The sequence below is a fragment of the Marmota flaviventris genome, chromosome Y (assembly GCF_047511675.1).
Source record: "Marmota flaviventris isolate mMarFla1 chromosome Y, mMarFla1.hap1, whole genome shotgun sequence".
Lineage (NCBI taxonomy): Eukaryota > Metazoa > Chordata > Mammalia > Rodentia > Sciuridae > Marmota > Marmota flaviventris.
Window position 1 is genome coordinate 16,893,817 of NC_092519.1, and position 13,627 is coordinate 16,907,443.

Genomic DNA, 13,627 nt, shown 5'->3' on the forward strand with positions numbered 1-13,627 from the left:
AAGCCACAAGCCCACCTGCTCCTGCCTGGTAAGCACCATATCCCTAGATGCTGACCCAGGGCTCTCAGCTTCCTGGGTTTCAACTGATAGTTAAAACAAAACAAAACAAAAAAACACTAACCCTGCTCAGCTCGGCCCATAAAGCCTGCATATGAAACCCCACTTGGGGCACATATGGCCTGTGGTGTTGATACCGCTGGTTACTGGTGAGGAGTTCTGCCCCCTCACACGTTGAACTTTGAACATTAGAGAAGCAAGCCCTGGCAAGCACACAAAGCAGGGTCTACATTAAAAAGAGTAACATAGACTTCTCCCCAGGAGGGAGAAGGGGGCCATAGCTGGTATCCTGGTATTCCCAGAAGCAAAGTGTTCAGCCTTTCTATGAGTCCTAGGCTTCCTTTGTTCTCCATTCCTTTCCCCTTATCTTTCTCCTTCAGGCCTTGGTGACTAGGCCCAGGAATGCTTGGTGAGATGGCACAAAGGTGACAAACAGGGGGGCTGAAGGGAGAAGGGCAGGATGCAGCAGCCAAGGACACATTAGCAACTTTATGGCTCACTGTAGAGAGGGGCAATTCCTGGGACAGTCTACCTTAGCAACAGGAAGAAGCAAGGGCAGGTTCTTAATAAGGGTGGATCAAGGGCTCTGAAGGAATTAACATTTCTATCCCTCAGGGGACAGTCTCCAACTTGCCAGACTCACTCAAAATTGGCCTTCTTGATTCTAACTGACTCCATTTACCTGTCTGTACTTGCTGTGTAAGGGTAAAAGAAATTGAAGTTAAAGCGTAAAAGTTAAAGGGTAAAAGACCGGGTATTGTAAAGTTTCTAAGCTGCAAGGTCTGAGTTAAAATGTAAAGGATTAGGTATTGTTAGGTTTCTATGCTACCTGCAAAACCTGAAATCCCTGTAGCTGTTAGGACAATATTGGAACTGCCCAGTAAATATTCCCACTGACTCCCTGGTTGTCCAATAACTTGGGACTCTGTGTAACTGGTCATGTAGTCATTTAGGCCCTAAAACCAATCAGTTTGAATGTGTACCCCGTTTAGAAATGACCTATCACTCCAGCCTGACCTGTTCCTGCCAATGAATGAACTAATCATGTTTAGGAGTTGTTGTTTGATTTTCCCGTGGTGTATATTGATTTGTTAAAGGAGACTGTGATGTATGTAAAATCCCCACCCTCCACAAAAAAGTATACTTAAGCAGTGCTGAGCCCCTGCTCGGGGCTCTGGGCTGCTTTCCCTTCTTGAGTGGGCACAGAGCCCCAGCATGCTGGTTCAATAAATCCCCTTCTGCCAATTGCATGAGTGGTCACTTGGTGGTCTCTTTCTCCGACGCTTCGCCTGACCCTTACATTTGGTGCGTTGGCCGGGAAAATCGCATCGCCGGACAAGGAGACCTCCAACAGACTCCTTTAGGGGGTAAGTAAGGCGCCTCTTCCTCTTCTTCTTCCTCCTCTTCTTCTCATCCTTCTTCTCCTTCTTGTTTTTCCTTTGCGATCGCTTAGAGCTTTTTAGTTTTTGGCTCGGTGGAGAGCGTAAGTTCTCAGAGCTTTTTGGTTCAGGTTTGGTTTTTGGCTTGGATATTTGGTTGGGTTGGCGGCATGGCCGCCAGCGGAGAGTGTAAACTCTCCCTGGCAGTGGTGACAGACGTGTCCTAATCCACAGGCCACTCCTCTTAAGGGATGCCTTGGAGGATTCGGGGGGGTGGGGCGAAAGTGTCCCCAGTTGGTATAGGGACGAGAGTGCCCTAGTTTGTACTCAGCTGCCAACCCGTTTGGTTTCGCCGACAATTCCTTTTCTCAGGTTGAATTCACTGTCTGTCTTTAATCTTTGCTTCTAAACTTGTGTTAAACGTTTACTGTGTGTCCGTGTTTGTGTCACGTTTGTATTGTCCTGTCCCTGTCTTTGTTTGAGTAACTCCCAGTATGGGACAAAGCCATTCCATGCCTCTGTCCGTGACCCTTGATCATTGGGCGGATGTCCGCTCAAGGGCCCAGAATCTTTCTTTTTCAGTGAAACGCCGGACCTAGCAGACACTCTGCACTTCAGAATGGCCCACCCTCGGAGTTGAATGGCCCCCAGGAGGGTCCTTCCACCTCCCTCTAATCTGCAAAGTCAGAGATATTGTCTTTCAGCCAGGGCCACATGGCCATCCAGACCAGCAGCCATATATTTTAACCTGGCTGGACCTCTGTGAATTTCCTCCCATATGGGTGAAGCCTTTCCTGGTTCCTGCTTTCACTCCGACCCCTTCCCCCAAGACCCTATCACTCAATCCTTCTGCTCCTCCCCCTTTTCCCTCCATTCCCCCTGAGTCACAAGATTGTAGATCTTGGGGTTGTGAACGAATGGGAGCTGCATGATGATCTTTGTGTGTCTTTTAGTCTGTGTCTCTGTTAAGTGTGATGGCATTGTTTTACTTTGGACTGATGAAGAGTCCCAAATTCCAAACTGCCTTAGATGTGTGGAAGTAACTTTAGCTAAATTTTAACCTAATGCTTCTCCTGTGAGGGACCAAAAGTCAATAGAACCGCCAGCTTTTCTGTTCTCACCTTTTACACCTCTCTTAGCTGTGTTTTAAAGAACTTTGATAAACTTTACCCCCCTTTGTTAAGGGGGGTTAGGGAAGCAGTGTTTTCTTTTCTTCCCATAGTTGGCTTGAGCACGCCCACTGCAGAGGGAAATGCCTGGGGTCTAAAAACTTTGATATCTCGCTTAAACTTTTCTCAAACTCAAAACAACTGCAAGCAGAAGATGAACTTTTTGCGAAGCTGACTACTGAAAAGTTAGGAGATGTGAGAAATGCCTAGTGCCTGGGGTCAGACCAAGCCAGAGGAACTAATCCTATAAGTAAAAGGTGGAACTAAGGGGCTCCCAGCAGCTGCCAAAGCCATTTTGCTTTGGGGAGTTTCCTCCTTCCTTACCTGCACTTTAGGGATTACCCCACCTCTGTTTGCTTAACTAAAGGGACAATAAATGCAGTAATGTGTTGATATTATAAATTGTTTCTTGGGGATGATCTTGGCTAAATGGGTATCTAAAAGATGATTTTCTATTGTAACAATTTGGTATCTGAATGGGTTTCTAAAGCATTGCACTATCTTGCAGTTACAAGTTGTGTTTAAGCAATTGTTTAGTTTGATTTCAGATAGTTCATGCTAGAAAACTTAAATACTTAGGATAAAAAAATTAGAAAGTTTCAATTTTGAACTGGGTAGCCTGAGAAAATTCCACTAGGTATTCCAGTGCACTAACTTGGGCAAAGATAATAAATTATGATATGATATCTGTTCCCCTCAGTGTGTAAGATTCAGGAAAAAAAAAGGGGGGGTGCTAAATTAAAACGTTGGTCTGGCTTATTAAAATGACATTAATTGGCAAGAGTCTTGGAAATTTTTAAGGCTTAATTTTGGATATACATGATAAAACTTAATACTACTTTAGGAACTTCAGAACAAAGGAAGCAGCTTAATGATCCTGAGGAAATTTCCTCTGATGGTGGCCTTTATATTATCAAGTAAGATCCTATTTGCAGTTTTGTGTGGGCAAGTATTTCTAATGTAAAGAGATGTAAAGATATAAAATTTTGAGAATTGCATCTTAAACCTGGAAATTATGACTTATAGCTAAAATGCCTTAGGCATGAGGTTTCTTCTCAGAATTCCAGTTTTCCCAGTTCCTTCCAGACCTCAGCCAGGACTTAAGCTGATATGCAAATAGAAGAAGCCTGGAACACTCAGAAGGAGACAGATTTGAGGCCCAAGGAAAAAAAAAAAGAGTTAAAGTGTCTTTTTACCTGAACTCAAACTAGACCCCAACCAAAAAGTAAATTATGTGGTATTTATTAATTACTGGCCAGTCATCTTTTTTAGGACTCTTGCTTTTTCTTAGATTCTGTATTTTTTTGGACCTCATGATTTTAATCCCACAGACGGGTTAATGTTTTCTGATCAGTCCTATTTCTGATCAACTGTGGAGTTTTGAAACATTGCAATGGAGATTTCACCTGAAAAAGCTACAAGGGTGTTACACTTGTGTTATGTGTTGTATGTCGGTATGTCTGTATGTGTGTATGTCCATATATCCTGCAGTGATATGACAATTGACAGATGAGGAGCGCTCATAAAAAAGTTTAAAAATAGATCCAAATATCTTTGATTCACGTGATTCAAATGGTTCGATTTAAATTGGGTAAACAGATAAAAGTAAAGATGTCTTTAAAATTAAGCTTATAAGTTTTTCTAGGTGTTCAAAAAGACCCTAATAAAATTTTGATGTCTATGAAATAATCTGCCTAAATTCAGAAATTTACAGATATTGTTTTAAAGTGTGAACAGAAGGAGGTTAACAGATGAAAAAGAGAAACTAAAAGGTTCTAGATATGGATTTAATAGAGGGAAAATGTGTTTCTGGATAAGAGAGTCTATGTGATTAAGTAATTAAGAGGGTTTAAGTAAGTGATAAAAAAGGTTTGTGTAAGTTGGTTATATGTGTAAGTTTGAGCAAATAATCTTAAAGAAATTAAAGATTATACAACTATGGTTAAACAACAGCTGTTATTTTTCAATATTGTAATGTTGTTTCTTTAAAAGCTAACCTCTGTTAATATAAAAACATCAATGTAATTATGGTGCTGTTAATGTGTTCATATCTTCCAGGTATACAAGTCTGTAAGGTAGAAGCTTCAAAAGAACCTTTTTTCAAGCTGGTGTTTTAAAGTTGTATGGTAATTTTAGGCTTAAAAAAAACATGTTGGAGATTTGTTTATCATTTCTGTTCTACAACTGGACTTGTTATCAATAAGATATGTGCAGTTCTATGATACTTTTCACACTGAGATACAATTTTAAAACACAAAAGTACTTTGCTACTTTTCTATAAAGGGTTAAAAGCTTTCAGCCTTTAATTCATGTTTTAGGTGTGATATTATGTTGTGTTAGCTAATGTTCATGTAAACTTGAACAATAATTTATGTAAACTTTGTAAAATGATCAGCTTCAGAACTATAGTACTTGAGATTTTTAAAGAGCCCTGCCTTACTTGAGATAAGGCTCTGACCCATCTCACTACTGTGAAAGTGGCTATGAAAGAAGTAAGCCAGATTTCAGTACAGTTAAAGTTGTGTCCAAAAGTAGGTTTTTGCCAAGATTACTAGGATCTCAAATAGGAAATTATGATGTATAACCCTGCCAGAATTCAAGGCCGCTCTTATAGAAGCTAAATATGTTTTTACCCTAGTTAGTTTTGTTTTGTAGTTTGCTTATAGATGGTTTAAGGATTGCCTGTTAAAGTTTTAAAGAGGTATTGCTTTAAGAACACAACCTGGGTCAACATAAGACAAGGAGTTATCACCTACAGGATAGAGAGATAGACATTAAAGCCCAGTGCTCTTAATATAAGGCTGTTAACTTATTTGCTGGATGTTTAAGATCAAGTTTTTAAAATTAAAGTTAAATTAAAAGGTCTAAGAAAACCAATATTCGGCTCTTGCCCTCTGAGTCAGTCTGAATCAGGGAATAGGGGACTTCTCCAAAGGGCTCTGCAACTCTAGGCCACAGAACCTCCTGAGCAGGGAGATTAATGAGACCAGTGGAGAACAGAAAGCCAATCGGTGCATTTGCTGTAAAGAGGAGGGTCATCAGAAAGGGGAGACATCCCTGATGCTTCCGAGGGAAGCCACATGGTCAAGCAAGGCCTGGACCCATCCTAAGGTAAATGGCACTAGCAGAACTGAGAAGCTGCTATGAAGTTCCCTGAGGACTCCCAGGGAAACTCGGCTGACTGTTGACAATAGATAAGAACAAAAGTCAGTTTGACTTGCTTCATCTTAAACACTTAGCAAAGATAGTTAAAGCCAAAGCACAGCTGTTTCTGGACATTTTAAATGATAATAATAATTAAATGTAACTTCCAAAAATAAGTAAACTGGAGGGTACAAAAGAGATTCTCAGACAGGAATTCCTGATAACTATTAAAAGGAATTGCCAGAGTAGTTTTTAGTTTAAGGCCCACAGATATTCCTAACCTACACAGGTAGGCTTGGTGTTTGCTAGTATGCTTATCCAGCCCTAAGTAGCAGAATTAAAGGTTTCTCTATTAGACATAGGTCATACTAGTAAGAAGGATTTTACGAGATCAGATGACATTAAATTATTAGACTATATCTTAAAGGAGAGAACATCTGTAAACCTAAATGTTAGTTGTTGTGTTTACATCCCTGACATTTCTGGCAAGGTGATAAATATCCTTAAAGATTTACATGCTCAGATAGAAGCCATGTCCTCAGCAACTTTGTCGTGGAAACAGTATCTTAGCTTCTGGTTCTTGGTACTTCCTGGTGGAAAACATTGTTAGTCTCTGTCTTGGCCATTATACTCATTGGCATATTCCTGTGCTGTGACATTTATTGCTGCATCAATATGGTGCCAGTACTAATGAATTCTTGTTTCTCTTATAGACCACCCATCACTCGAATGGCCCTCCAGCCTAATACTTCTCAATTGGACTTTTATCATGGACCACTCAATAGACCCAGTATTTTCCAAGGGGGACTCCAAACTGCTTGCCCCCACACCGTCCCTTTTCAGCCTGAAGAAGCCAGAAAGATTCTGTTCACCCCCGCTTCCTTACAGCAGTAAGGAGTTCCCAAATTAGAGGGGGGAATAAAGCCAGATTTAAAGTTAGGTAGTCAGTGTAGATAGATAAATCGGGGTCTAATACCGAGTGGAATCTAAAATGGAGGCCATGCTGAAAATGATTCCAGGGAACGCAAAACAACTCATGAAATGTGAAACCCTTCAATAATCGTGATGCATTACTTTTAAGATTAAAAGTAGTCAGAAAAAGGAGTGGGGAATGTAAGGGTAAAAAAATTGAAGTTAAAGCGTAAAAGTTAAAGGGTAAAAGACCGGGTGTTGTAAAGTTTCTAAGCTGCAAGGTCTGAGTTAAAATGTAAAGGATTAGGTATTGTTAGGTTTCTATGCTACCTGAAAAACCTGAAATCCCTGTAGCTGTTAGGACAATACTAAAACTGCCCAGTAAATATTCCCACTGACTCCCTGGTTGTCCAATAACTCGGGACTCTGTGTAACTGGTCACGTAGTTCTTTACGCCCTAAAACCAATCAGTTTGAATGTGTACTCCATTTAGAACTGAACTATCACTCCCGCCTGACCTGTTCCCGTCAATGTATGTACTAATCAAGTCTAAGAATTGTTGCTTGACTTTCCCGCGGTGTATGATGATTTGTTAAAGGAGATTGTGATGTATGTAAAATCCCCGCCCTCCCCCCAAAAAAAGTGTACTTAAGCAGTGCTCAGCCCCTGCTCGGGTCTCTGGGCTGTTCTCCCTTCTTGAGTGGGCCCGGAGCCCCAGCATGCTGGTTAAATAAATCCCCTTCTGCCAATTGCATGAGTGGTCACTTGGTGGTATCTTTCTCCGACGCTTCGCCTGACCCTTACATTAGGATGGCCTTAGGCCTGAGCCTAAGCAACTCTACTTTAAAAACTTCAGTTTAACCCGCAGTTTCACCAGGCACATCCACAGATCCCTCCAGTAAGGCCTCAAACAAGTTACTTCCCCTCACTCTGATAAAGAGAGTGAAGCCTCTTGCAGGCTGCCCTTGCGTGATAAGAGGGAAAGGGAGAAGATCAGGGTGGAGACCACCAGACCACATGTTTCTGACCTCAGGGTAAATGACATCACTGAGAAATCCAGTGGTGGCTGGTAGGGATTGAAAGGGGGGTCAAAAGCCCCCAAATTTAGTATAAATGATAGAGCTGATGAACAGGGATTCAGCCAGCTGAAACAAGGATGCACTAGAGCTGGAGAGCCTGCTGAGGACCTGACATCCCATCACTTGTCATCATTCCTGATTCTCTGCATGATCCTCACCGCTCTCAAACACTACCACCTCATCTGGACCTTGGTGAGAGCCCCAACTCCTCCCTATGACCCACTCCTCAACCGGTCGTCCGCTCCACGCTCCACGCTAGGGAAAGCCTACCTTGGTTCCAGACCTGATTACCACGGTCTGAGTGAGTGTGCATCTGCTGGACTCAAAGCCTGGGACTTAAGACCTTTGAACTTAGCATGCAGAGGGAATGTCTGTCACTAGCCTGTCCTGATTAAGTGTGTTTTGCAGTGCTTAGAATGAATCTAGAACTGTTAGCTGTGGATTGATTATGTCTATTGCAGTGCCAAGCATTAAGGATTGTGTTTTCTTGCTTAAGAACCTATAGAGTGAAACTGTATGGAGTAACTTGAGTGAATAAAGCACTGGAAGGGGCAGAAGCCCGTGGACATTCTTTATTTCTCCCCTCGACTGCATACATCACAATTTTGCCCGCTCACAACATAAAGATTTCTTGGAATCTATATTCTAGGAGTCAATGTTTGGAGGGTAAGAGGAAAAAGGAAACATTTTTCGTGGTGCGACTTGATACAGGGGATTTTCTGCTGGTAGAGAGGCAAATTGTGTTTTTCTGCTATTTTTTCAAATATGCTCAAACAATTTGTACTGAGCCTCTTCCCTGCATTCTTGTCCCATTGGGGTGGGAACAGCTTTAATTAACTCAGCTGCAGGACACAGGACCAGCCCCTGCTTCCTAAAAGGTCTTAACTAGCCCAACCCAGCTGTGCTTTTGACCCTTAAGCAACCTGGCCAGGGGGCCAAAGGCAGACTGCCTTATGGTCGGATGCCTTATGGTCGGACAGTAATGCTGACCTCTGCCTTTAAATCACTGTTTTAAAGTGCCCACGCTCTGGAAAGGGAAAATGCAAAAGATGGGAGAACACGAGGGGTGAGGGGAAGACACAGGGAAACAGCCCATTAAGGAGGAGAGAGCTGACGCCTGACCTGGGGACCCAGGCAGCTGCAGCAGCCACAGCCAGTTCTGGGCTGTTCCATCACTATGGTAACCAGGGGAGACTGGGGGCGGAGCCTGGCTGCCTCATCAGGCCTTTCCCATTTTCCAGGGCTTCCCATGGGTCCTTCCTCTGTCACCCAGGCAGGGCTTGTGGTCCCGCCTCCCAGCCACTAACCTGTGCTTCCTGCTTACTGTTGTGGGCCACGGGAGCTGCAAGGAGCCTGCATTTTTAAGAATGTGCACCTGAAATACAAGAGATCTCTTTCAGGCAAAATCTGACTCCACAGGCTTCTCTGTTGCAGCCCTAAGCCTGACTCGCTCTGAAGCTAAATAACTGTGTGTGTGTGTGTCAACAGCTTGCTTTACAGTGCTTCTTTTTGCTCTTCATAGCAATATTACTAAATAATGTTCCGTTGATGAGAGGTCACAAACATAGTCTTCTTACAATTTTGGAGATCTTGGGAATGCGTTTTGCACCCCTCAGACATCAAAGCCAGCATCTGAGATCTTTTCTCACAATGTTTCTGTGATGACCAAGAAATCCTTCTTCTCCTTCCTGACTACATAATTACAATAAACAAACAAATGCATACACAGGGATTTTTTAAACCACATCACGTGACGTCCCAAATAGAATGAGTGCACTACTAGTCCAAAGTAAAATAAATGGGCCCAAATACTTTTAAGAGCCACATGATTTAATGAGGCTCACGTTAAAATTCCGTGGTCATATAACAGTAAGTTATATTTTTATTACGAATGCATATCTTTCCAGTTATTTGGATAATCTAGAATCCTTAATTCATAAAATAATTGACATATATGTCTGATTTTTTAATTAATATGTATCTATTTTTTCTAATCGTTTTTCAAAAGAAAACACTTCAGTTATATTTCTTATACATGCATCTATCTCATGCTCTGCATTTTATAGTACAGATATTTAAGATGAATGTATTTTATTATAAAATATCTATTTCAAGAGATATACAACCATCAAGGATCAAGCAATCTCTAATTATCAAATTACTGTACCAATTTTTATAAGATGATCAATAGATATGATTCTGTCAACAGAAATGTCCAACAGCTTTAACTATACTTTCATTGACACACTTCTTATCAAGGTACAATAAGTAATTTGTTTAGACTCTAAGATTTATAAAAATTGTCCCAAAGTAAAACAAAGAGAAAGATTTTTATAGAAGAAAACGAAGATGTTTCTACAGAGAGGAAACACACGTTTACTAGTATGATTATCTAGCCCTAAGTGACAGAAATAAAAGGATCTCTAGTAGGAGGTCCTAAAAAGAAAGAAATCATCTTCAGATAAATGGAAAGGTCTTTATATTCTAAATTTTCATGATGAAAATATTAATATAATTATCTAGACAGATGACATGGAAAGGTCAAAACAATTGAGAAACAGATTTATGTATAACTGGACTGACTATATATATTTCAACAATCAATTCTAGGATATTCTAGCCTATTTCCCTGATTTTATTATGCTGATGTAAGCTTTTTCTCCACATTCTGACATGACAGAACTTATTAAAATATTAAGCTTATACCTACAATTTGTGCTGTTTGATCAAGGACCAATTTATAATGAATCAAATTTATACAACCTTGATCAAACAATAAGTGTTTTAAAATGCTGACTTAAATTCCAATTTTGACACTTCTCATTGGAGAGTAAATTTGACTGATACAAAGATATCAGTAATTGCAATGATTGCTGCTGATTCTTGCATATCATTTCTGTTCATTGGATGTTTGTGGGATTTGAGAAAACATTATATTCAAAATGTTCTCCACATTAAAGCCATATGTGAGTTTTGAGCAATAAAACTTACAAACATTGTTAGAAATTCATTGGTATTATATACATTCTGTAACTGGACCTATAATCCGTGAAACACTGTAAGACTTGTATACTATTCCCTACACTGGGAAGTAATTTTAATCATAATTTTAAAAGGACAATTAAGAGACACCTATTTAAAGAATAATATCCCAAAATATAAAGATATTCTGTGTAAAGAATAGTGAAGAGGAGACACAGGTGTAGCAAGGCCCACAGGGACCTTGGAGACCTTCTTACCAGGTCCTTATTGTCGTCCCTTGATTGAAGCTGTGACATCCCAGTTTTGTGGGAGTGGCAGCCTCAAACCTATATGTGTCTGATGTTGAACTGTGGAGCCACCATGGGGTGAATAGAGAACCCCAGTCAGGGCACCTCTCTGCTCCGATGAAGGGTGTCTCATGTTGGGGTCCTGGTGTGGGGCTGTCTCTGGTTCACAGGGAAGCAGGATGCTAAAATCTTATTTAAATTCCACACATTCAGAAGACAATTTTGTACAGACCTGAGCAGTTTATTTGATTGTAGATGGTTTTTAGTCTCCACACTCTTGGTATAAGATAATATTTTCAGTTCCTACACAATGCTTAATGGACTTGCAGCTAAGTCCTGGGGAAAGGGGCAGACCTTTTATCTATATCACACAGAACAGACCTCTGGGTCCATCTGCTCAGGGCCTCGACGTCTCCATGTTCCTCAGGTTGTAGAAGATGGAGTTGAGCATTGGGTGAGGGTGGTGTGGAAGACAGGCAGAACCTTGTTCCCTGCTGAAGACCAGAAGGATCATGGCTGTGGGTGAGAGCAAAGTGTGCTGAGTGGAAGGTCACCACAGTGAGGCGGTGCTGCAGAGGGAGAAGACATTCTTCTTCCCTGTCCCAAGGCCATAAAGCAGAGAGCAAGAAGTACTTGACCACAGAAAAAAGGGATTCCAATGAATGCAAACATAAGGAGATGTCACGCAGATCAGTGAGGGACAGCCAATACACCAGGAAATAGAGAGGTGTGTGGAGGCGGACATCCAGGAGGGTGAGAGGATCAGGGACAGGTTGTGAATTAGAGCCATTAGGAAGATGAGAGCAATGCAAATGAAGAGGAAAGACTAAATCCATTTTTATATCGTTATTATTTGGGGCTGGGGAAACTCAATAACATAATCAATAATTTAGACTTAACTGACACATATAGAATATTTCAACATGCATTAAACAGAAACACTTTCTTCTCAGTAGCACATGGATCCTTCTCTAAAATAGACCATATACTATGCCACAAAGCAACTCTTAGCAAATATAAAAAACTAGAGACACTACCATACATTTCATCAGATCATAATTAAATACAATTGGGAATCAAAAACAAAACAAAAAAGTAAAAATTTCTCCATCACCTGGAGACTAAACATTAGGCTACTGAATGAACAATGCATTGCAGAAGGAATCAAGGAGGAGATAAAAATTTCTTAGGGGTAAATAAGAACATAGAAACAACCAATGGAAATCTTAGAGACTATGAAAGCAGTACTAAGAGGAAAATTCATTGCATAGAATTCATTAATTCAAAGAAAAAAAAAATTAACAAATAAATGACCTCACACTACCACTCAAAGCCCTAAAAAAGAGGAACAAACCAGCAGTAAAAGCAGTAGAAGGCAAAAAATAATTAAAATTAGAGCTGAAATCAATAAAATGGAAACAAAAGAAACAGTTGACAATATGGACAAAAAAAGTTGGTTCTTTGAAAAAATAAATAAAATTGACAGACTTATTAGCCATGCTAAAAAAGAGCATGAGAGAGAGAACTCAAATTACCTATATACATCATGAAAATGATAATATTATAACAGATATGAGAAATACAGAATAGAAGACATTGAAGTTATCAACAAATTTCTTAAGTCATATGATCTGCCCAGATTGAATCAGGAAGACATACACAATTGAAACAGACCAATATCAAGTGATAAAAATAGAAAACAGAGCTTACCAAGATTGTGCAATATGATTAAGTGGGATTCATCCTAGAGATGCAAGGTTGGTTCCACTTACAAAAATCAATAAATGTAATTTATCACATCAATAGACACAAAGATAAAAATCATATGATCATCTCAATAGATGCAGAAAAAGCATTTGACAAAATACAGCACCCCTTTATGTTCAAGACACTAGAACAACTAGGGATATCAGGAACATATCTCAACATTGTAAAGGCTATCTATGTTAAGCCTCAGGACAACATCATTCTAAACAGAGAAAAATTGACGGCATTTTCTCTAAAAACTGGAACAAGACAGGGCTGCCCTTTTCACCACTTCTATTCAACGTAGTTCTTGAAATGCTGGCCAGAGCAAATAGACAAATGAAAGGAATCAAAGGGATATGTATAGGAAAAGAAGAACTTAAATTGGCACTATTTGCTGATGTTATGATTCTATATCTAGAAGAACCAAAAAACTCCACCAGAAAACTTCTAGAACTGCTTACTGAATTAAGCAAAGTAGCAGGATTTAAAATCAACACCTATAAATCAAAGGCATTTCTGTATATCAGTGACAAAGCCACTGAGAAGGAAATGAGAAAGACTACCCAATTCACAATATCCTCAAAAAAAAAAAAAATACTTGAGAATCAACTTAATGAAAGAAGTGAAAGATCTATACGATGAAAACTACAGAACCAAAATGAGAGAAATCAAAGAAGACCTCAGAAGATGAAATCATCTAACTTGCTTTTGGAAAAGCAGAATTAATATGATCAAAATGACCATACTACCAAAGCATTATACAGATATAATGCAATTCCCATCAAAATCCCCAAGGCATTCCTCATACAAACAGAAAAATCAATCATGAAATTCATCTGGAAAAATAAGACATGCAGAATAGCTAAAAC

At 40.0% G+C, this 13,627-nt stretch overlaps 1 protein-coding gene across 4 annotated transcripts in view; it reads right to left on the reverse strand.

Moving 5' to 3' along the window:
- The window catches only part of LOC139703475 (zinc finger protein 709-like), a 55,768-nt gene that overhangs the window by 24,871 nt on the left and 17,270 nt on the right, over nucleotides 1-13,627 (reverse strand). The window contains exon 4 of one of the 4 annotated variants that reach the window (XM_071606952.1): nucleotides 9,048-9,115. The exons of 2 other annotated variants lie outside the window; for them this stretch is intronic. In XM_071606952.1, coding sequence (XP_071463053.1) covers nucleotides 9,061-9,115 — 55 coding nt within the window. In that variant the 3' untranslated portion in view covers nucleotides 9,048-9,060. Of the gene's footprint in view, nucleotides 1-9,047; nucleotides 9,116-11,229; nucleotides 11,526-13,627 lie in introns of those variants that run through there. One more of the 4 variants, XM_071606950.1, reaches the window with a different exon arrangement.